Source organism: Pelmatolapia mariae, linkage group LG14 (genome assembly GCF_036321145.2).
Source record: "Pelmatolapia mariae isolate MD_Pm_ZW linkage group LG14, Pm_UMD_F_2, whole genome shotgun sequence".
NCBI classification, from domain to species: domain Eukaryota; kingdom Metazoa; phylum Chordata; class Actinopteri; order Cichliformes; family Cichlidae; genus Pelmatolapia; species Pelmatolapia mariae.
In genome coordinates, this window is record NC_086239.1 from 39,354,418 (window position 1) to 39,375,829 (window position 21,412).

Here is a 21,412-nt window from a genome sequence, read left to right on the forward strand (position 1 = left end):
ACTAAGAAACATGTTGCAGGAGAAACTTTATTACCAATGCTTTGTCTTCCAGAATGAGTAATAAAACAATTTAATATATATATATTTAGTGTTTGCTGTTTGAATGATGGCGCTGATCTCCATCTATCACATTCACACACTATGTAGCTTTCAGTTTGTGTTGTGTGGAGAACTTGTTCATATTTTTCTTACATTACATTTTTGCGTTTGTTGGAAAATCAGCCACTCTGCTGCCAGTCGTCTGTCCTGGTTTCTGATTGGCGCACGTATTGAGCTGATAATCACCTTCGTCTAACCTCTTAGCTTCAATGAAGCTAAAGCTCAAACAAAGACGATAAGGAAAAGAGATCTCGGGTATGCTGACCCGGCTCCGTAGTCCGGGCTGCCGGTCCTGGTTTAGTCTGGCAGTGTGACACATCTTTAGTGTTTAAATGAGCCACGAGCTGAAAACTCAAACACATGATTAACAAACATGGAGCTCCAAAAACACGTTTCAAGGTTTATTCTCAGATATATTCACAGCTTCTCACACTATTCTTCCTCTACTTATTTACAAAATACTGACTGACCAATGACACGGAGTCACTGCCTCGCAGCTGACCAATCACAGTGATTACAAGCTCAGTCATAATGTCTCTCAGCAGACCGATGAAAAGGGTTTCCAGGCAGTCCTGACCGGGCTGTGGAAGAGGCTTGAGGCGGGGCTAAAGTTGTTTGTTTGTCATTGGTCTCTGATGAGGAGAGAATGTCATCCTGGCCAGTCAGCTGTTACAGGATGTACCATCAGCCCTGATGCAACAGCAGCATTAACTCTGTAACTTAGATCCTGATGATTTATTTTGTTTTTGCAATAATATAATTATAATAAACACATGAAACCTGTTTCAATCAAATTTACAATAGAGGAGGGACAAACTGTCACAGATCAAAGTGGGGTTGAACATGTTTTTTTACTGTGGTGGACACTGCTGTGGGCATGTGTTCAGTAGGTGGATGAAGGCTCATAAAGAGGATGATGATGATGACATGTAGAGGAGCTCAGAGCATCTGAGACCACTTCAAAGACTCTATCAGTGAGGAGAATCATCCCAAAAACAAGGTCACGTGGCTTTACAGACGGTACCAGTTTTTGCTTAGATTGGGTCTTCATTCCAAATTTAGTAACGTTTCAAACAAAATTCCATCGCAGATCCAAACTTCAGGTACGGATGACGCACGTAACAGAAACGCAGAATGTAACATCGGGATGCTGGAAGTAACAGGAACGATTACGAGTACTGCAACGATTCATCGAGTTATTCAAATAATTCTCAAGGTCTTTGACATATGACGTCGATACAGGCCTCAGTTTTAAAAACACTGATAACACGAAGCACTGATCAGGAAACTCTGACGTGAAGAAAACAAACTTTAGCTACACCACCGTTTTCTTTTTAACTTAGTCTGATACATGTTTAAACCACACAGCCTGTTTCACACTGAGGGTACCTGCAGCAAACAGGGGTGAGTCGAGGGGGGGTGTACTAGGCCATATTAACTTCAAGGCTTTGCAACTTTTTTTCAGGTTTAAAGTGAAAATAAAACATTATATTAATTAAATTGCATTAATATTAAAATTATACAAATAACAGCTTTTTCACAAGTAAATAAAAATGTGTGGGCAGGGCTGGACTGCTGATCCGGCCCACCGGGCACTTTCCTGGTGGACCAACCTGATTAAAACCTGTAAATATAGATTATGATTATAGACCACAGTGATCACAGCCACCCGGATCAAAAATGCCAGGGCCGATTTCCTGTCCAGTCCAGGCCCTGTATGGACCAGTAAAACTCTGAGCCACTGAGCCGAGGGGTTGGACAGGAAATCATTATTAATATTAATTAACGTCTATGCCAACATCTTGTTTTCAGCAGCACAAACATTTTGCGCAGGCCAAACTTCAGGATGCTTTTGTTCAGTGCAGCCAACACATTCACCACCACATCAGTGTCACTGACTCATAAACAGACTCACACCAGCTCTACCTCATGTAAGCTTTCTAACACTGTCCGAGCTCTTTTTGCTTCCTATAGCCGTCCAACAAGACAGAGCAGATTTGTTTATGCCTTAGTTTAGATTACATATGTCTTTATTTATTTTACTTTGACCTTTGATATATTTTTGCATTTAAGAAGATGTTTTCTTTATAACAAATTTTAATATGGCACATCAATACAATCAAAAGTTGTTTGGGGGTTTTTGACAGATGTTGTATGCAGTTAAACTTTAGTAAAGTAAAACCTATTAGCAGTTCATTCTGTTTTTTTAATGAGCAATGTTTATTATCATCATCATATAGCTGCAGCCCTAGAAATCAATATGTGAAAATCAAAAGAAGTGGGGTTTATATCTTTTTTATGAACATATAGATTGGTAACCAGTCGTGATGATGAATTGTTAAATGAGTATTAAAAACTAATTATTAGGACTATTAAAAATCTGTTTCCCAACATATTATTCGTTTAACGCGTAATCTAATTCCTCATGAACGCACAGAACCTACTGAAATTGATTCCAACCATCTATCCATTTCCTCAGGTTCTAGTCTAGCTCTGTTTGCTTCCATGTGAAACAGGATGCTCTAAAGTCTGCTCTATGAAAGTGAAACATTTAAATTATTGTGGCTTTAAAACTACAAATACGTGAAGGTATTCTTTGTGATCAGTAAAAGTCTCAGCAATCTTTCTACAGCAAACAAAAAAACAAAAAATAAATCCATCAAATTCAATTCAGTTCAGCTTTATTTATATAGACATGGGATGACAGATTATACAGGATATTTCTAACTTTAGAGATGTTGCGCAAATGGAAGAAAGCAGTCTTACATATTTGTTTAATATGTGCGTTGAAGGACATGTCCTGGTCAAAAATGACTCCAAGGTTCCTCACAGTGTTACTGGAGGCCAAGGTAATGCCATCCAGAGTAAGAATCTGGTTAGATACCATATTTCTAAGATTTTCAGGGCCGAGTACAATAACCTCAGTTTGATCTGAATTAAGAAGCAGAAAGTTAGCGGCCATCCAGGTCTTTATGTCTTTAAGACATTCCTGCAGTTTAACTCATTGGTGTGTGTTACCTGGCTTCATGGACAGATAGAGCTGGGTGTCATCAGCATAGCAGTGTAAATGTATGCTGTGTCTTCTAATGATGCTGCCTAAGGGAAGCATGTATAATGTAAATAGAATTGGTCCTAGCACTGAACCCTGTGGAACTCCATAATTAACCTCAGTGTGTGAAGAGGACTCTCCATCTACATGCACAAACTGGAGTCTATTAGATAGATATGATACAAACCACTGCAGTGCAGTACCTGTAATACCTACAGCGTGCTCTAATCGCTCTAATAGGATATTATGGTCGACAGTATGGAACGCTGCACTGAGGTCTAGCAGGACAAGCACAGAGATGAGTCCACTGTCAGAGGCCATAAGAAGATCATTTGTAACCTTCACTAAAGCTGTTTCTGTGCTGTGATGAGCTCTGAAACCTGACTGAAACTCTTCAAATAAGCCATTCCTCTGCAGATGATCTGTTAGCTGTTTGACAACTACTCTTTCAAGGATGTTTGATATGAAAGGAAGGTTGGAGATTGGCCTATAATTAGCTAAGACTGCTGGGTCTAGAGATGCTTTTTGAGTAAAGGTTTAAAGCTGTGACCCTAAAAGGCCTGTAGACCATAACAGCAAACCTAGAGTTGTTCTTATTTTCTTCAATCAGTGATGAATCGTAAGATGTTAAAGCTCTATGGAGGGCTTTCTTATAAAGCAGCAAACTATTTCTCCAGGCTAAACGATGATCTTCTAAATCAGAGTTATCTGCTTTAAGGTGTGCATTTGAGAGTTATACCAGGGAGTCAAGCACTATGAATGAGATAACCATCTCTGTAGGAGCAGAGTTTCTTTAACTGCTCTATGTCATGTTGAAGATTAAGAGCAGAGGAATCACTTCCTCAATCTTAGTTACAGCTGATCACAGCCTGCACACAAAACCTGCTCACAACAGAGCCGACAGCTCTACAGCCCCCTGCTGAATTCCACCTTAACCCCCGACTACGTTCATTTCTCTGGCAAACTCGCTAAGATCGAGTGCAAGCAACAGCAAATGGAGCTAGCCTTTTCATTCGCTCCGTTTTCCCCTGACTGCGTTTCTTTCTATTTGTGTGTGTATTAGTATTATAATCATGTTACTGTGGCAGCTGAAGCTTCGCTTAGCGCTGCACAAAATCAGGCAGAGCTGCAGTCTGACTTTTACAAACACTTGGGATAGAAATGTGGCTCATTCCGATTCGCTGTCATTTCCCAGTCTGTAGTTCCCAGGAATTTTTCGTTTTTTTGTTTTTAATTATATTTATGGCAAACACCTAAAATGACTCAAAAAGAATTATTACAGAAAGACTAGATTGTTTCGCTTAATTGATTACTTCCATCCCTGAGTAATGCTGAACTGTAACAACCACAGAAAAGACAATAAAAAAGAAAACATGAAAAGTTTTAGAGGCTCTTAGACTGTTAGCTATGTACATTAAATATTAATATCAGTCACTTATATTTATAACATTTCAAGCAGCTAAAACAGCTCGTTTACAGTACGTGCGAGATAAAAAAGGATTATTTTGAACTGTCTTTCATACAAAGTTACTCTTGTGGAGCCCAAGAACACACACGGAGCTGCAGATAAAGCCACCTCTGAATTAATTAAAGGAAACTAAATCACATGTGATATCATATAAAAACTGGATAATATGCTGCGTACCCAACCCTGTTACACACCGGAATAAAAACACATCATTCCAAGCACAAACCTCGGAAAGTGACCTGCTGTAAAACACAGCTATGTTTTGAGTGCTGCAGATTGGATGTTAAGTATATTACGAGACTATTTTATCCAAAAGAAAGTCTGTTTACCATCTGCACGGAGAAGGACTCACTAACCTCACGAGCTGACGTAAGTAGCCTGAATGTCCGTCGCTGCCATTTTTACAAAGAAATATGAATATTTACAGTTTCCAAATTCGAGTGACAGATGAAAGAGGAGGCACACGTGTCAGGAAGGGCATCCGAACCAAAATGTGCGGCGCTTTCCTGTGAAGTCATGTTTTTAAAGTATTTTTTGGAATAGTTAGGCAGATTTATTTATGTTAAAGTAGTTCCATTAATAACCCACCTACTGATGAATGTAATGATGCGAATGCTTGTGCTGTTGCAGATCAGGACTGATTGATTATCAGCCGAGCAGCTGACTGACTGTAAGACGACGGTCTCTCCTCACAGAGACAAACACACTAGTCCTGCCGCTTCGATGGAACCGAAGCGCATCCTCACTCGCTCCCTCCTGCCTCGTAAAGTTGGAGGAAGTGATGCGTCCTCTCGATTTCCTTGAGAAAGATGAGGAGATGAAGCATCTCTTCTCTGTCTCACACAGGTGGAGGTGGCAGCCCTCCCTCTCACAGCCTCATGCAGACTTTGCACTTTGCAATGCTCCTCCTCTGCTCTTGGTCACTGGTCAGCATCGCCGGGTCGGTCAGGGTGGTCAGCCAGAAACTGTACATGTTGGCGAAGAAGTGGCAGGTTCCACGAGGCCCCTGACACTCCACGAACGGCTGGGCCTTGTATGCTTTCAGACAGCTACCTGATGATGTCAGAGGCTGGCCGCCACCTTCATCACCTGCACCTGTATGCTATTGGACACACGGGAAATTACATCATCATCTGGACAGAGATCACATTTCAGATGATTGTGGTATTATTATGACTGGTAAGTTTAGTCTAAATTTTAGTGAAGTTTAAGAGTTTAACTCTGGTTTAGATAAGTAAAGTTCAGTTTAATGTAGCTTAGACTTAGGTTTTAGTCTACACAGTAGCACCAGTAGCACCAGTAACAGCAGTAGCAACGTGGTTTAATAATCTGGCACCACTGCAGTACTCACCATGACGAAGGAGTATCCGTCCCACAGTTCTGTCCAGTTTTCGGGACACTCCACAGACTGACTGGACTGGCTGTGCACTGCGATGGGTAAGGATGGGGCTTCACACACCACACAGCGGCTGATGTAGTTTTGGATGTTGGGTCCACTCACGTGTTCACGTGGGACAGGCTCCATCGTCGTTAGCCAATAGGATTTATCATTACGACTGGCGTAAGAGCAGGTACGCTTGTTACATGGAGCGAAGGGCAAGGTGGAAAAGACACGCATGCACGACCCCGGCTGACCTGGAAATACACGCAATACATTTCAATTATTCCCAAACGCATCCAGCAGAGAAACAAATAGTGAGCGTCCAGCTATCAGGTAATCAAGAGGAGATTCTGGCTGATCGCTGAACCTCAGATTCTGGAGAACTGATATAGATCAGAGGGTTCTTTGAGCCATCCCACATTGGTGTCGTGGACTTGGCTTTAACAAGCAGATTATGAAGAACAGGAACCTCAGAGAGCCTCAGAGAAAGGAAACCCAGGGCAGATCCAGTATACCTCTGAGACCACAGACATCTTTGGGAGATGGTGGTTGATCTGAACAAGGAGACCTCTGACTTTTGTTGACATTTGACCTTCACAAAACTTTCAGCCGTTTGTTGGCAGGTATATCTATTGTGGTGATTATCACAGTGTAGATAAGTGGAATTACTGTAATTCTTAGCTAACGATATCTATAACATGAGTTAGCATGGGATTTGTTTAGCGTGTGGTTAAAGTGTGTTCTAACCTGGTGGATGATATAGATGTTAGGCATGTAAAGCTATAGCTTTATAATTCTATATATTCCATTAGACCTCGAAACACATGATCTTCAAGAACAAGCTAAAGGACAAAACTTAGAGGAGAAAGCTCTGGACTATCTTTCTGCCTGACGAAGGAGATGTTGATGTCCCAACATGTGACAACAAAACAGCCACTTAAACTCTATTTTTGGAAGTTGTTTCACACTTATTTTTAAATCTTAATAAACCAATGTGTTCTTAGGAACAAATTAATTCCAAACTAATGCAACATATTTGGTTCAAATGGCCTCGATAAAGTTAAGCTGGTGTTCATCCCTTATCCTGGTCTAATGAGATGTTTGAGGGTTTGTGACCTGGTGGAGGAGAAACTGTTTACTGGGCCAAAGGTGAGTCACAAGAAAGTAACTCCTAGGTAAGTCCTGCACTGAGCGGTTTTGGAATAAGAGTTTGTTTTGGGATTTATAAATATGTACTTACCCAAGTCCTGAGTGTGTGCCCGCTCCTGGCCTTCCAGATACAGCAGACTGAATCCTTCCCACAGGGTGTTCATGTTGCCTGGACACCTGGGAGTGTTCGCACTTTGACTGTGCACCACCAACAAGCCCAAGTTCAGTTCTTTGGTTGGTCCGTGAGAACCCTTTTCACCTTCTGGACCACGGTTACCTACAACCCAAAGACCATAACAGTAAGTGATGTTACAAACGCCCATGTCCATACTTTGGCTTTTTTGGCTTTTGCTTAGTTGAGCCTATCTAGAAGCTACAATAGCTCTGTGGTGTTGTTGGCAGTCAAAGCAGATTTTAGCTGGTCTTGTTGGTTATGACAGTCCCAGTCCGAGTAGGTTCTCAGTCATCCAGGTGATGGCAGTTTAAGGAGCTTGGAAAGAAAGCAACTGGGCTTCTTTAACACAGCCCCAGTTCCTGCACCATGTGGTTCTTGGTTCTAGACCAGCAAAGGTCCTTAAACTGCTTCAGTAGAAATGTGGTAAAAGTCAGACAGGGAGAGGTCTCACCTTTCTGTCCCACTACTCCACTCTCTCCTGGCAGGCCTGGCTCTCCTTTGTCTCCTTTTAGACCAAGAGGTCCATCGCAGCCTTTACATCCCTGAGGTCCATAATCTCCCTTATCACCTGAAACAGATCATCAAGCATCACAACAGTCAGCTATACTGACATTAGATCTGATGTTAGGAGTAATTTGACATCAGAAGGTTTTATTTTGAAACCTCACCTCCAGGAAGCTACTCTTTATAATGATTACTTTTTGGGATGACTACAGTCAAATCTAACAATCAGGGGTTTTTGTGAGATAAGAATCTGATATGATTATGTGAGTTCTGGCTTTTCTGCCCTTTCTCACCTTTAGGACCACATGGGCCTTGTTCTCCATTCAGGCCAGCATGTCCAAATTGACCAGTTGAGCCAGTTTCTCCAGGAGGACCCTTTGGAGGTGATATGAGTTCAGGATCTAAGGTGTCACCCTTTTCCCCCTTTGGTCCATGAACTCCAGGAGGTCCAGGAAGTCCTGGAGATCCACAGTGACCAGGAACACCCTTACAACCTCGAGGGCCAGGTATTCCCAACAAACCAGTATCGCCTCTCATACCTGATCACACAAATTCACACGTGTTATCTAAGTGAGCATGACATCAAAAATACACAACAGCTCTGTAGTACCCAGTGTGTTTCCATCCAAAAGTTTCTATCTGTTGACATTCAGTTTTTTCAGCCCTCAGAATTACCATAATGACCCTTTACCTTCATGTGGGGAGCACAAAAACTGAGCTATGCATTAATCTCTGTGTAATGATACCTCTTTACTCAGAGCTACACGTGGATGTTTAATCAGAATCAGAATCAGAATACTTTATTAATCCCGAAGGAAATTAGGGTTACAGCAGGCAGCACGCTGATGGCGCATGCGCACTTACAAAGGAACCTTCTGACCAAACTTACACAAACAACACATTGGGAAGACATGTCAGAGAGGTAGGCTGATAGGGAAAAAAACAACGAAAATACATAACATGAGGTGAGAGGAGGAGAAAAAAAAAATTCCACTCAGACTGAGCTCCTAATGGGAGAACAGTTTGATAACAGAAAAAAACACCTCAGCACAAAAAGCACATGACTGTCACTACACCATAGAAACACAAGACAAGCAACAGGGGCGGGTAAAGGGTGAGAGAGAGCCGGTGTAGACAGCGCATCCGGTCCTGCAGCATGTCTGCGCTGGTCCAGTCGACCGCCATCTTCCCCGGGAGGGGACAAGCATCTAAGGCATTTGGAAAGGGAGGGGGGATGAGTGTGTATCAGTGTGTGTGTGTGTGTGTCCAGAGTTCAGCTGAGACAGTGTCCTTCGCCCTGCCAGGCTAAGTAAACAGTCTTCCAGCCAACCCAGGTGGCCTTGCATAGGGGAGGAACAGTCTGTGCACAGTCTGTTATCAGGGTGTTGCTGTTCAGCTCCAGCCTTGAGATCACAGCTGGCGCCGAGGTGGTAGCAGCATGAAGTGATGGTGGTTTTTACTTTAGTGCGAACAACTCATGTGAATTTCAAAGCTGTTCTAACAGTCCGACACTGGTCTCTAAATCTCCCGTTGGAGAGCTGTGAGCTTCTCCATGATGTTATCAACCTTACGCTCCGTGGTGTCATTCTTGTGCTCAAAGAGCAGATTCTGAGAACTCACGACCGCAGTGAGCTTCTCCAAGATCTTATCCGTGCTGCGCTCAATGAGTCCATTTTGAGAACTCACGCCTCGTCCCATCGATTCAATCCCAGTGGGCAGCCTTGTAAATGGTAAATGGTCTGTATTTGTATAGCACTTTACACATCCAGTCATCCACCCATTCACACACTGGTGATGGCAGCTACATTGTAGCCACAGCTGCCCTGGGGCGCACTGACAGAGGTGAGGCTGCCGGACACTGGCGCCACCGGGCCCTCTGACCACCACCAGTAGGCAACGGGTGAAGTGTTTTGCCCAAGGACACAACGACCGAGACTGTTGGAGCCGGGGCTCGAACCGGCAACCTTCCAATTACAAGACGAACTGCCAACTCTTGAGCCACGATCGCCCCTGTGGGTTTTTGAACAGCCGATTCCGCTTTCTTTAATCTTCGATAAGCCAGGGCCAAGCCAGCTCCGATCAGCAAGAACCCTGTTATCATGGTTCCGAATAGGTAGATATTAGGTAGCTCACCCGAGCCCAGATTTCTCGTTGAGAAAAGGGTGTCAATTGCATTCAGGGACCAGTTGATCAAATCCATAATTCCTCTTTAGTTTTTAGAGAACAGACTGTGAGAGAGTGTTCCAGGGAAAAGTAATACAAAAATACACGAGACTAGACAAGGACACAAGAGGCTAAGCAGGGAAGATAAGGGGGAGAGGAGAGGAGAAAAAGTGCGACCGCCTTCGCCAAGAGCCAAAGAGAAAGAGCCACTGTTTTCTGTTCGGTCTTTCAAGTTCTTTCGTAATATGATGGTGTGTTTTGGATTTCAGTTTAAACTTGTAGCTTGACCGTGGGCCATGATTTTTTAGGAATGTCATCACTTCTGGTAAGAAATCCATTTTTAAATTATTTTGTTTTATTTTAGTTTAAAGGACCATTACCTTAAAATTATGTTTGTCTCAAACACAAGAACTATTCTAAATAACAACAGTTGTGTTGTAAAGTTGATTCAAATAACGGTAAAAGTATAACTGCCTTCTTTGTCATGGTCCTGGGTCCTTTTTTGAGTTATAATGTGTTAGCTGTCTATTATTTAGTATCAAGTTTATCTTTGTATTTGTTACTATGTTTAGTTAGATTTGAGTCCATGTTGACTGGTCGAGGTGTCTCGTCTCCTTCCTGTTTACATGTTTCCCTCCCTGTGGTTGGTTCCATGTCTCCCGTGTCTGCATGCTTGTATGTTTCTCCAGCCTGTCATGTCTCGCTCAATCTGTAGCTTGTGTTGCCACAGTCTACATCTCACTATGTTTCCTGTTTTATTTTGACAGTCCGTGTTCCATGTTCAGTGTGTTTAGTTTTGCTTCCCCTGTGTCGTCCTGTTCATTTGTGTCAGCTGTGTTTCCCATGCGTTTCCACTTCCCTTGTTAGACATCTGTGTATTTAAGTCCTCTGTCTCCATTTGTTCACTGTTGAGTTGTCTGTTTCACGTTCATGGTTCGTGTCGTCAGGAATTTCAGGTTTCATTTGTTAGTTTTTCCCAGTTTAGGTTTTGTTAGTTCTCGTTCTGTTAATGTTATTGCTTATTTTCTTTATTGTGGCAGTTTCATCGGCCACATCCTGTGCGTTCTGCTTTTGGGTTCACATCCCACCGGCTACCCGGCTGTAACATTCTTGGCCAAACACAGTTAGAAAGCTACATTTAGAGTTTAGGTCCTTTTCTTGGTTCTCTGTTGTAGTTTTTAAGCACAAACTGAAAAAGAGGATAAAATGCACCCACTGGTGGTTTTCTCAGCATCACAGTGTTTTTAAGTTTGAATGAAGTCTGAATGTATCATTTCAGCAGAAATGCACCACTCAGAATTTTGTTGTTGAAGGACTGAGAAAAGATGACTTCCAGCTCCACACCAAAGAGTAGAAATGCTATGATCTCCACAAACAGTTATCAGCTGTCCCTTTGTAATCCAACCATCATCTGTCATCTAATGAAGATCACTTTTAGTTGTTTTTTTCAAACAGTAATGGGGTTGATCAAGATATTCGCTTAATAATATACCAGCTAATGTATTCCCACACCGCACACGTTCATGTAACCCACAACTGAGATCTGTCAGGTTGTGAAGTGAATTGTGACCAACAGAATAAGTGTCAGCATCATTTTTGTTGTGTTGTTTTTGTTGAGTTGTATGGACTCTAACCTTTCTGTCCTGGGTATCCGGTGCAACCTTGTGTTCCTATATGTCCTGGGCATCCTCTTGGTCCCTTTGGCCCTTGGCATCCCACGTTACCATTGTCCCCAATATCCCCACAAATTGGAGGGTTTTGACCAGGATCCCCGATCTCACCAAGATTCCCTGAAACATCAGTCCCGTGTCAGAGGTCATCCAGCATGATCTGTCACTTAAATTTAAATAAAACTGAATATTAACCAGGGCTAAGAAGCATTTTAGCCACTGAGTGAGTATAATTTCATACACTAAAAGATGTTACCTTTCAAATCCCTTACATGCATTTAGGCCGTATAAATCTTCTGTTACAAAATGCCAAAAACATGAAAATTGCTGGATAATCGTGAACCTTTCTATGACCTATTAAGAAATGTTTAGGTTATGGTGACCTGGCTGATTTAAAAAAGTTAGTCTCAAGTCTGACCTGGCTCTCCATCTGGGCCTGGACAGCCAGGATCTCCACAGGGCCCTTTGATAGGAGTTTTGCAGTCTGGTCCAGGTTTACCTGGAGGTCCACATTTACCTGGAGGCCCTACAATAGCACAGAGAGGCGTATAAGTGACCAAGAATAAAGGATAAGGTCGGATTTTTAGATTTACATATTCAGCAATTTAGCAGGAGATCATCATATTGGTACAGACCTTTGGTTCCGAAGGGGCCTTTGTATCCTGGTGGTCCAGGTTGAGATGTACCGCAAAGACCTTGATGCCCTGGAGGACCTTTATCTCCTGGTGGACCCAAGGAACCTTTAACACCTGGAAAGCCCCGACCTGAAAAACCAGACCAAATGAAAATGTGTTATAGAATTTATAGAAAGTAATTTTAAGATCTATGAGGAGAATTAATGTCTCATAATCATTAGTAAGTTAACAATAACAACAGCTATATTCTGCTCTGCAGGTGGACCTTTGGTCAAGATCTCTAAAACAAAATCTGTACCTTTCGGAACTAAACCCACTCAGGATTTTGAACCCCAACTCTGCCAGGATAAGTTTATTTTTTTACACAACTTTATAGATTTAATCTAATAACATACCAGACGACATTACAATAACACGCACATGCAGAACTTTTCTTAGTGTTCTTAGAAATGTGAAGCTCCCTATTCCAGGGGCCAGAGCAAGAAACACTGAAGGAAACGTGAAACTGTTGGCTAAGAATAAACATAGATTTGGTAAAATTATAATTCACATTGACAGCAGCGACACCTGGTTGCCTGAATCAGAACTAACCAAAAATAATATGTAATTGTGTGTAACTTTGCCAAAACAATGTAGTTTTCTCTGGTCCCCTCCCCAATCAGACCAGGAGTGACATGTTTAGCCGCATGTTCTCCTTAAATTGCTGGCTGTCTGAGTGGTGTCCCAGAAACGATGTGGGCTTCATAGATAATTGGCAAACCTTCTGGAGGAAACCTGGTCTTGTTAGGAGAGACGGCATCCATCCCACTTTGGATGGAGCAGCTCTCATTTCTAGAAATATGGACAAATTTATTAAACCCCCCAAAATATGACTATCCAGAGTTGGGACCAGGAAGCAGAGTTGCAGTCTTACACGCCTCTCTGCAGCTTCTCTCCTCCTGCTACCCCCCAAAGCCCATCTCCATAGAGACTGTGTCAGCTCCCAAACAGACAAAAAACAAACTAAAAACCAGCAACAAACAACTTAAACATAAAAAATCACAAAGAAAGAACAATGCAGAATCCACATCTGAACCAAAGAGTAAAACAGTGAAATGTGGATTATTAAACATTAGGTCTCTCTTTTCTAAATCCTTATCAGAAAACTATTTAATAATTGATCAAGATATTGATTTATTAGAGCTAGCAGAGACCTGGTTACTACGGGAGGAAAATGTTACTTTAAATGAGAATAATAACTGTTAAAATGCTCAACGGACCTGCCCAAGAGGAGAAGTGGCAGCAATCTTGCTCTCCAGCTTATTAACCACCTAGTACCTGGCGTAATATATTACTTTGTTGGAGTATGAAACACACAGATAACACACACCAGTTAGTTAAATTGCAGGATTGTCTGGATTCTTCCTCTGGATGGCATTACCTTGGCCTCCAGTAACACTGTGAGGAACCTTGGAGTCATTTTTGACCAGGACATGTCCTTCAACGCACATATTAAACAAATATGTAAGACTGCTTTCTTCCATTTGTGCAACATCTCTAAAATTAGAAATATCCTGTCTCCGAGTGATGCTGAAAACCTAGTTCATGCATTTATTACTTCCAGGCTGGACTACTGTAATTCAGTATTATCAGGAAGTCCTAAAAACTCTCTGAAAAGCCTTCAGTTAATCCAAAATGCTGCAGCAAGAGTCCTGACAGGGACTAGAAAGAGAGAGCAGATTTCTCCTGTATTGGCTTCCCTTCATTGGCTTCCTGTTAAATCCAGAATTCAAAATCCTGCTCCTCACATACAAGGTCTTAAATAATCAGGCCCCATCTTATCTTAATGACCTTGTAGTACCATATCACCCTATTAGAGCACTTCGCTCTCACACTGCAGGCTTACTTGTTGTTCCTAGAGTATTTAAAAGTAGAATGGGAGGCAGAGCCTTCAGTTTTCAGGCCCCTCTTCTGTGGAACCAGCTTCCAGTTTGGATTCAGGAGACAGACACTATCTCTACTTTCAAGATTAGGCTTCAAACTTTCCTTTTTGTTAAAGCATATAGTTAGTGCTGGACCAGGTGACCCTGAATCCTCCCTTAGTTATGCTGCAATAGACGTAGGCTGCTGGTGGATTCCCATGATGCACTGGGTGTTCCTTCTTCACTCACTATGTGTTAATAGACCTCTCTGCACTGAATCATATCTGTTATTAATCTCTGTCTCTCTTCCACAGCATGTCTTTATTCTGTCTTCCTTCTCTCACCCCAACCAATCACAGCAGATGGCCCCGCCCCTCCCTGAGCCTGGTTCTGCCGGAGGTTTCTTCCTGTTAAAAGGGAGTTTTTCCTTCCCACTGTCGCCAAAGTGCTTGCTCATAGGGGGTCATATGATTGTTGGGTTTTTCTCTGTATCTATTATTGTAGGGTCGACCTTACAATATAAAGCACCTTGAGGCGACTGTTGTTGTGATTTGGCGCTGTGTAAATTAAATTGAATTGGTGTGTGTGTGTGTGTGTGTGTGTGTGTGTGTGTGTGTGTGTGTACCTCTGGTCCCAGTGGCCCCCTTCTCTCCTTTCAGTCCGTCCAGTCCATGAAGTCCCAGCGGTCCAGGAGGGCCTGGCACAACAAAACCAAACCATCTCACACACTGTTTCTGCAGATCTGAGGGACCCACAATGTCTATGGATATTTCTTTTTTTTTCCTCTTTTTTTGTTACAGTCAGTACAATTTGTGCAAAACTCTCTAAAATGCTGTATCTAAATTCATTGTTCTTGCATTTTTAAAATACCTGTAGCACATTTATAAACAAAAATGTTCTTTCTTTTCTGTTATAAAAAGCCCGCCCTAATAAGCCATCCACTCATAATGTTTCCTACAGAGCCTCGTGAAACTAGACTGACACTTGTTTTTCTGCTGCAGAGGAACAGCTCGTTGGAGTTTTTCTAGTGAAGAGCTGAAGGCGGCTGGAGTTTGGTGACTTCATGCTCCACATGCCTTAACCTCTAGGACCTGGCGTCCACATATGTCGACATCACATTTTGGCTTATTTACACCAAAATATTCAATTTTGCTGTACAGGGGCCTGATATCCACTTACGAGGACATTATACTGCCACTGTTCTATCGAAATTTTAAACGAATATCCTCATATGTGGCTCTTATTTTTCTTAGAAACAAAAATCAGGTAAAAAAAAAAAAAATCTGGTAATTCTTTGTTTTTACATTCATCGGGTCCCAATCAGCCCAAATATCAAAGAGAAATTAAAAATGCATGCTCTGGAAGAGTTCGGGTCTTAGGAGGTTAAATGTTAAATGTTAAATTTTTTAAATGTTACATTTTTCAGTTTTGTATTGAAAATGATGCAGTTTAATGTCTCATTGCACTCTGAAATGAAAGCATAGCACAAATAAGCAATTGGAATTAAAAATAAATCATGAAATCAATTTATAGACCAAATGTATTCTCAAAGTCGCCCCCTTTGGCAGATCTAACAGCTGAACACACCCGTGGTATTCTTTCTACAATAGACATCAAATATTGTCCCACATCTGTAGCAGAAGGTCCCATAAATGGTGGCTTGCAGGTTGTTTTGCTTTCACTCTTCTGTCCAGTTCATCCCAAACCAGCTCGATAAAACAGCCCCAGACCATCACTCTTCCTCCTCCATGTTCCATGCTACACAATGTGGAACCATCCTTTCACCTACTCGACAGCGTACAAAGATCCTGCGTGATGAACCAAAGATTTCAAATTTGATTCATCAGTCCATAAAACCTTCTTCCAGCCCAGTCTAATCGTGGTCCAGACAAGCCTCTTTGTCTTATTCTGACGTCTGGCTTTCTTGCTGCAAGTCGTCCCGTCAAACCTGCAGCTCGAAGTCTTCTCTTCACAGGTAAAACTGAGACTTGCTCACTACGACCACTGTTTAGCTTCTTGAAGTTGTGAGCCGCCGTCACACAACTGTTAACTCTCAGAAACGTGTCCTCTGATTCAGTCGTGTCTTTGGGTCTGCAGACCTCTTCCTGTCACAGTTTGTTTCTGAGCCTTTGGATGGTGAAGGAAACTGGACTCACTGACACTTTGACTTTCTTTGCAGTCTCTCTGTAGGACAGACCGACATTTCTATGATGGTCTGTCTCTCTTCCATTGTTAATTTCCTTTTTCTCACTGTTTTTGTAGCATCACACTACTTTCTGCAGTACAATACTGTTCAGCTGATGCTGACGAGTGTATGCTACCACAGTGTGTCCCAGCACTGCTTTATGCAGACAGAGGGGGCTGTACCTGTAGTTAGTTAGTAGCATCAGCTTTCAAGACTTGATCAACCTCCATAATTCTGAAATCTACATTATTTTTCAGCTTTCGGGAACCTTAGTTTTTTTCTTTTAACCTCTGGCAGTTTACCACCTTTCCCTTTGTACCATTTCAAGCTGTTCACTGGACTTGAACGACTTGACTTGTAATAAATAACTGAAACATCAGGTGTTCTAAAACTTTTAACTGGTAGTGTGTATATATATATTTTTACCTATCTGGCATAGCCAAACGGAAATCTTACAGAACAAGTTTAATGCTAAAGCTGAAGAAAGACTTGATTTAAAGCTGAACTTTGATCTGAACAGTCTCTAGCTCTAACTCTAAAGCACCGGATCAGCAACCTGACGGATATTAAAAAAAACTAAAGGCTCCAGATTAACCGTCCTTTAACCCTCGTTACTTGAAATTGTAAAGTAACTGACTTTAAAGTAGGTTCTAACCTTTGAGTCCTCGGTAGCCTTCGTGTCCTGGAGGACCATCACCCCCACTTTTACCTTCAATACCTGGAGTACCTGGTTGACCCCTGGGACCTGGGGGCCCAATCACACCTGACAGAGAAAACAGTTTTAATAAGGTCGGGTCATGGATAACCAATGAGTTATACACTCTTTATCACTGAAAATACATTTATGTACCTCTAGGACCGATGCTTCCACAGTGTCCTTTCTCTCCTTTGGATCCTTTCTCTCCTGGAGCCCCAGTAAAACCCAACCCTCCCAGATCTCCAGGAGATCCAGGAGGTCCTGAGAGGAAGAGAAATCGGAATTAACACCTAATTCATTCTCCTGTTTTTTCCTTACTCTGGTTACTTTTAACTCAAACATCAAACTTCACGCTGCACAGCCAGAAACAGATCATCACCTAGGTGCCCCTTGTCTCCACGAGGCCCCCTTTCTCCATTTGGACCAGGGCAACCAACAGACTCCCCTTTATTACCTGAAACACAAGCACACTCTTCACTACAGCCTGCACAACAAAGGAACACATGAAAAACATTATCATGACTGAGTGACCTTGTACCTTTGGGACCTTTACATCCCGGCGGACCGGGCTCTCCAGGTTTCCCTGGGCATCCTTTGTCACCCTGCAATCGCAAAATTACCAGATCAATATTTCCTGCTTCTCTTTCTGAACATTTTTTGAGCAAATCAAAGTCTTAAACTGAAAAGCTTACTGTGCACTACTTCAAGGTAAAGAGTGCTCTTTTTGCTAATTTCCCGAGTATTTATTGTAAACTAAACGGCCTTTTCAGTCATTTGCTACCCCAAACAATAGAGTTTAACTATAAAGTTATTTGCTGGAATGTTAACAGTAATGTAGGCACTGTACTGGAGCACTGGAGGAGAACCGAGGCCTGAGGTAAAGCTTTTGATTTACCAGATTTATCTTCACCTATGATTGTGAGCAGCTCAGAAACATAAATACCTAAACATAAAAAAATCGTTTAAAAACAGTTTCCTCCTGGCTGGGCTAAGCCAGTTTGAATGCCTTGAATATCCTGAGACGCAGCTGAGAGCATCCAAACATCTTTCATAGAGAAGAAAAAGTCAGTTGCTGTAGTTGACTTTTTATCCATGTTATTATTGTCTTAGGTGACCCTGGTTGGCCCAGATGGCAGCATGGCTTGGACCCTAAATCATCAATGTATACGAGAAACATCTGGATATCTGGTTCTTTAATAAAAAGGTGAAGGTACAAACAGCCTAAGGATGTTAACCATGACTCCCGAGGTGCAAGTACCAAGCAAGTCTGATGATTGACTACAAAATGCTTTCACGTGCACCACAAATGGCAATCGAGATAAAGGGTAGCTTCAGAATCTGCAACTTTCTTCATCAAGCTTTTAATTTGGGTCAGTCGAGTGACGTCTTCAGCTGCCTTACTGGATCTCCAACGTTTCCGGGAAAGCCACAGTATCCTTCAAACCCCTTCAGTCCCGGGGGTCCCGCAGGCCCCTGTTTGCCACAGGGTCCAGGGGGCCCGAGGGGTCCTACAATGCCTGGGGGTCCGTCGCACCCTGGATGCCCTGGCTTGCCTGCTGCTCCCTGCAAACCTTTGCTTCCTGTAGTGAAAAAAATGTTGGAAATCAGAAAGTTCAGTGAGGACAAAGTCAATCTGTCACACAGAACCTCCAAAGCATCGTGGGAAATGAAGATTCCACGCTCTTTATTGCGATAAGTAAAGAATTAACCGATACCCAACGTGATTTGGTTTCTGTCCATAATTTCCTCCTTCGTAACAACTGCACTAACTGGAGTTCTTTATTAACTGGACCTCTGGACTGTGTTTGTGCTGATGGAGCCTTTTGGGGGATTTTTTAAATCCAATTATCCAACCAATAATATGGCTGTTGTGCACTTAATTGTACTAACAGACCATCCAAGAAGTCTGAGCTCCAGTTTTGGTGAGTGGTATCCATGTCTAACTCTAAGCAAGTCTTTCAGGTGATCAGAGTGGAGCCAAAGAAAGACTTTCCACTTTCTGATCAATTAGTGCTTAATCCAGCGTGGTCACGATACTGCCGCTTGGCAACAAAGTATCATTCTGACCTCGAGGTCCAGTAAATCCAACAGTGGAGGGATGTCCTGGGTCTCCTGTCTTTCCTTTAATGCGGATGTAGTTGGTTGGTCCTGGAGGGCCTGTTGGACCTTGCAAGCCTGCAGGGGACACGCGGGAAATGTTTTAAAAAGGTGAGCTCAAATTAGCTGGATCTTCAACATCCATGCTTCCTCATAAATTACAGGAAGTCTCACTTAATGCATGTTTACAGTAATAGCAGTAATCTTTAGGAACACAGTAACAGTGCTGTGGTAGAATTGTGGCAATTGGTTGTAACGTTACTGTAAAGATGTGGTAATGGTACTGTAGTATCATTGTAGTGTATCACTCTGTATCTCTCTACCTTTCTGTCCTTTTGGCCCTTCGATTCCTTGACCACCATCTCGTCCGTTGAACCCTCTCTCTCCAGTCATGCCTGGATCTCCGGGGACGCCAGGCTTTCCAGGGTTCCCAGGCACTCCCTCCCAGCCCCGGGGTCCAGTCAGACCTTAAACATGTCAAAATTTGTCTCATGATCATGTTTTATTCAATAAGACTTGGAACTAGAGCCTGAGGCCATAAGCATAATATTTAGTGAGGTCATAGATCAAATGAGCAGGATCTTTACGATCTTTTTAAACCTCTGATGAAATAGTACATGTATAAAACAAGTGTCTTAATCAGTCTGTGGTTAGGATATATTTAATTAATGCTTTGGCTGGAACAACTTACCTCTTGGACCACCAGTGCCCTGAAGTCCTGAGCTTCCATTGAGTCCAGGGGGGCCCTGACAACCAGGCTTTCCACGGACACCTGGAAGTCCTGATGCACCCACAGAGCCTTTGGGGCCAATTCCTTCAGAACCAATGTTGCCGATCTCCCCTTTATCCCCAAAAATACCTGAAAGTGATGACATCATAGTCAGAACTTACTGGAACTACTGTGATAAAAAAATATTTGTCAAAGATAAAAAGCAAAATAACCAAAGAAACTAAAGTTAAGTAAAACCTAATAACACTAAAAGCTGCCGGGTGAATAAAGTGAGCTTGTTTACCTTGGGCTCCAATAGATCCTGGAAAGCCCGACTCGCCCATTGTACCAGGTTTTCCTGGATCACATCGGTCCGATGTGGGTCCTGGGCAGCCAGTTATACCGGGGGCTCCATCATCTCCTTTCTGACCCTTTGCTCCACGACATCCATGGAGACCACTGATGCCTGTACAAAAACAAGAAATGATTCAAGTGTCCTTTCTTTAACTCAGCATCATCCACCAGTTTTAATTTGGGTTTTGCAAACAGCTGAAGAGTTTATACAAATGGCTGGATGCTAACTGAACCTTAACCAAAATGGACTGGTGAGCTAAAATGCTTTTATTTAATAGTGTTATCAAGACTGGTGCTTTTATTCTAAACATGGTAGGGATATGTTTAAACACAGTAAAACCACAGGACAGTTTATCTCTCTATCTTGTACACAGAAAATTGTGATGCAAAAACGCAAAGTAAATGGACCTCCCACAGCACGATGTCGTGGATCAGTACAGTTAGCCTGAGATGTAAATCACCTGGTAGACCATGTTGGCCGGGGTCGCCAGGCACTCCTTTGGGTCCTTGAGGGCCCCGTGTCCCTGGAAAGCCAATAGAGCCTGGAAGCCCAAAAGCAGAGTCTCCTGTCGGTCCCCTGAGACCTGCAGAGCCTTGAAGTCCCGGAGAGCCTGGTGAACATAAAGTTAAACAGTTTGGAAACACAGCTCATAATGGTTTGGGTTTATTGGTAGTCCAAACCTTCTGCCATCACAGAAGTAAGTAACAGAGTAAGGAATTGTAGATTAGGATGCTTATCACAGTAACGACTTAGACTTTACTGGGTGCAACTTAAAACGAACACTTTTTAAAAGTTAGAAACTAGACAGAAACACGGTGCCAGTAGGGCTGGGTATCATCACTGATTTTTACAACTGATTCAATTCTGAATCACAAGTTCTCGATTCGATTAACTCAGACATAAATATTATTATTATAAAGATTTATCAGTACTTATATCCATATTTTATTTCTGTGTATAAACCAAAGCTGACACTGAGACTTCATCAGAGCTGTGAGCATCACAGCAGGTGTCTTTGTGTCAAAGTAACTGAGGATAAAACAGAAAAACATGAAGCAGATTTTCCTGTTCTGGCTTTTATAGCAGAACAGAGATTTGATGGTAAACTGGTCTCTGAGTGCACTGAGAGAGAGAGAGAGCTGTGCAGGAAGTACAGCAGCCAAAGTCAGAGGGAG

General features: G+C 42.4%; 1 protein-coding gene across 1 annotated transcript in view; it reads right to left on the bottom strand.

Annotated features, from left to right (window-relative positions):
- Nucleotides 1-5,484: 5,484 nt before the first annotated feature.
- Nucleotides 5,485-21,412, bottom strand: part of col4a4 (collagen, type IV, alpha 4) — a 52,167-nt gene continuing 36,239 nt past the window's right edge. Inside the window, exons 29-47 of the mRNA XM_063492629.1 lie at nucleotides 20,698-20,847; nucleotides 20,187-20,348; nucleotides 19,865-20,032; nucleotides 19,497-19,640; nucleotides 19,144-19,251; nucleotides 18,478-18,656; nucleotides 17,615-17,678; nucleotides 17,456-17,530; nucleotides 17,230-17,337; nucleotides 17,035-17,142; nucleotides 14,820-14,891; nucleotides 12,294-12,422; nucleotides 12,077-12,184; nucleotides 11,623-11,778; nucleotides 8,119-8,364; nucleotides 7,773-7,889; nucleotides 7,238-7,423; nucleotides 5,968-6,251; nucleotides 5,485-5,718 (exon numbers count right to left, since the gene is read on the bottom strand). Coding sequence (XP_063348699.1) covers nucleotides 5,485-5,718; nucleotides 5,968-6,251; nucleotides 7,238-7,423; nucleotides 7,773-7,889; nucleotides 8,119-8,364; nucleotides 11,623-11,778; nucleotides 12,077-12,184; nucleotides 12,294-12,422; nucleotides 14,820-14,891; nucleotides 17,035-17,142; nucleotides 17,230-17,337; nucleotides 17,456-17,530; nucleotides 17,615-17,678; nucleotides 18,478-18,656; nucleotides 19,144-19,251; nucleotides 19,497-19,640; nucleotides 19,865-20,032; nucleotides 20,187-20,348; nucleotides 20,698-20,847 — 2,798 coding nt within the window. The remainder of the gene's footprint in view (nucleotides 5,719-5,967; nucleotides 6,252-7,237; nucleotides 7,424-7,772; nucleotides 7,890-8,118; nucleotides 8,365-11,622; nucleotides 11,779-12,076; nucleotides 12,185-12,293; nucleotides 12,423-14,819; nucleotides 14,892-17,034; nucleotides 17,143-17,229; nucleotides 17,338-17,455; nucleotides 17,531-17,614; nucleotides 17,679-18,477; nucleotides 18,657-19,143; nucleotides 19,252-19,496; nucleotides 19,641-19,864; nucleotides 20,033-20,186; nucleotides 20,349-20,697; nucleotides 20,848-21,412) is intronic.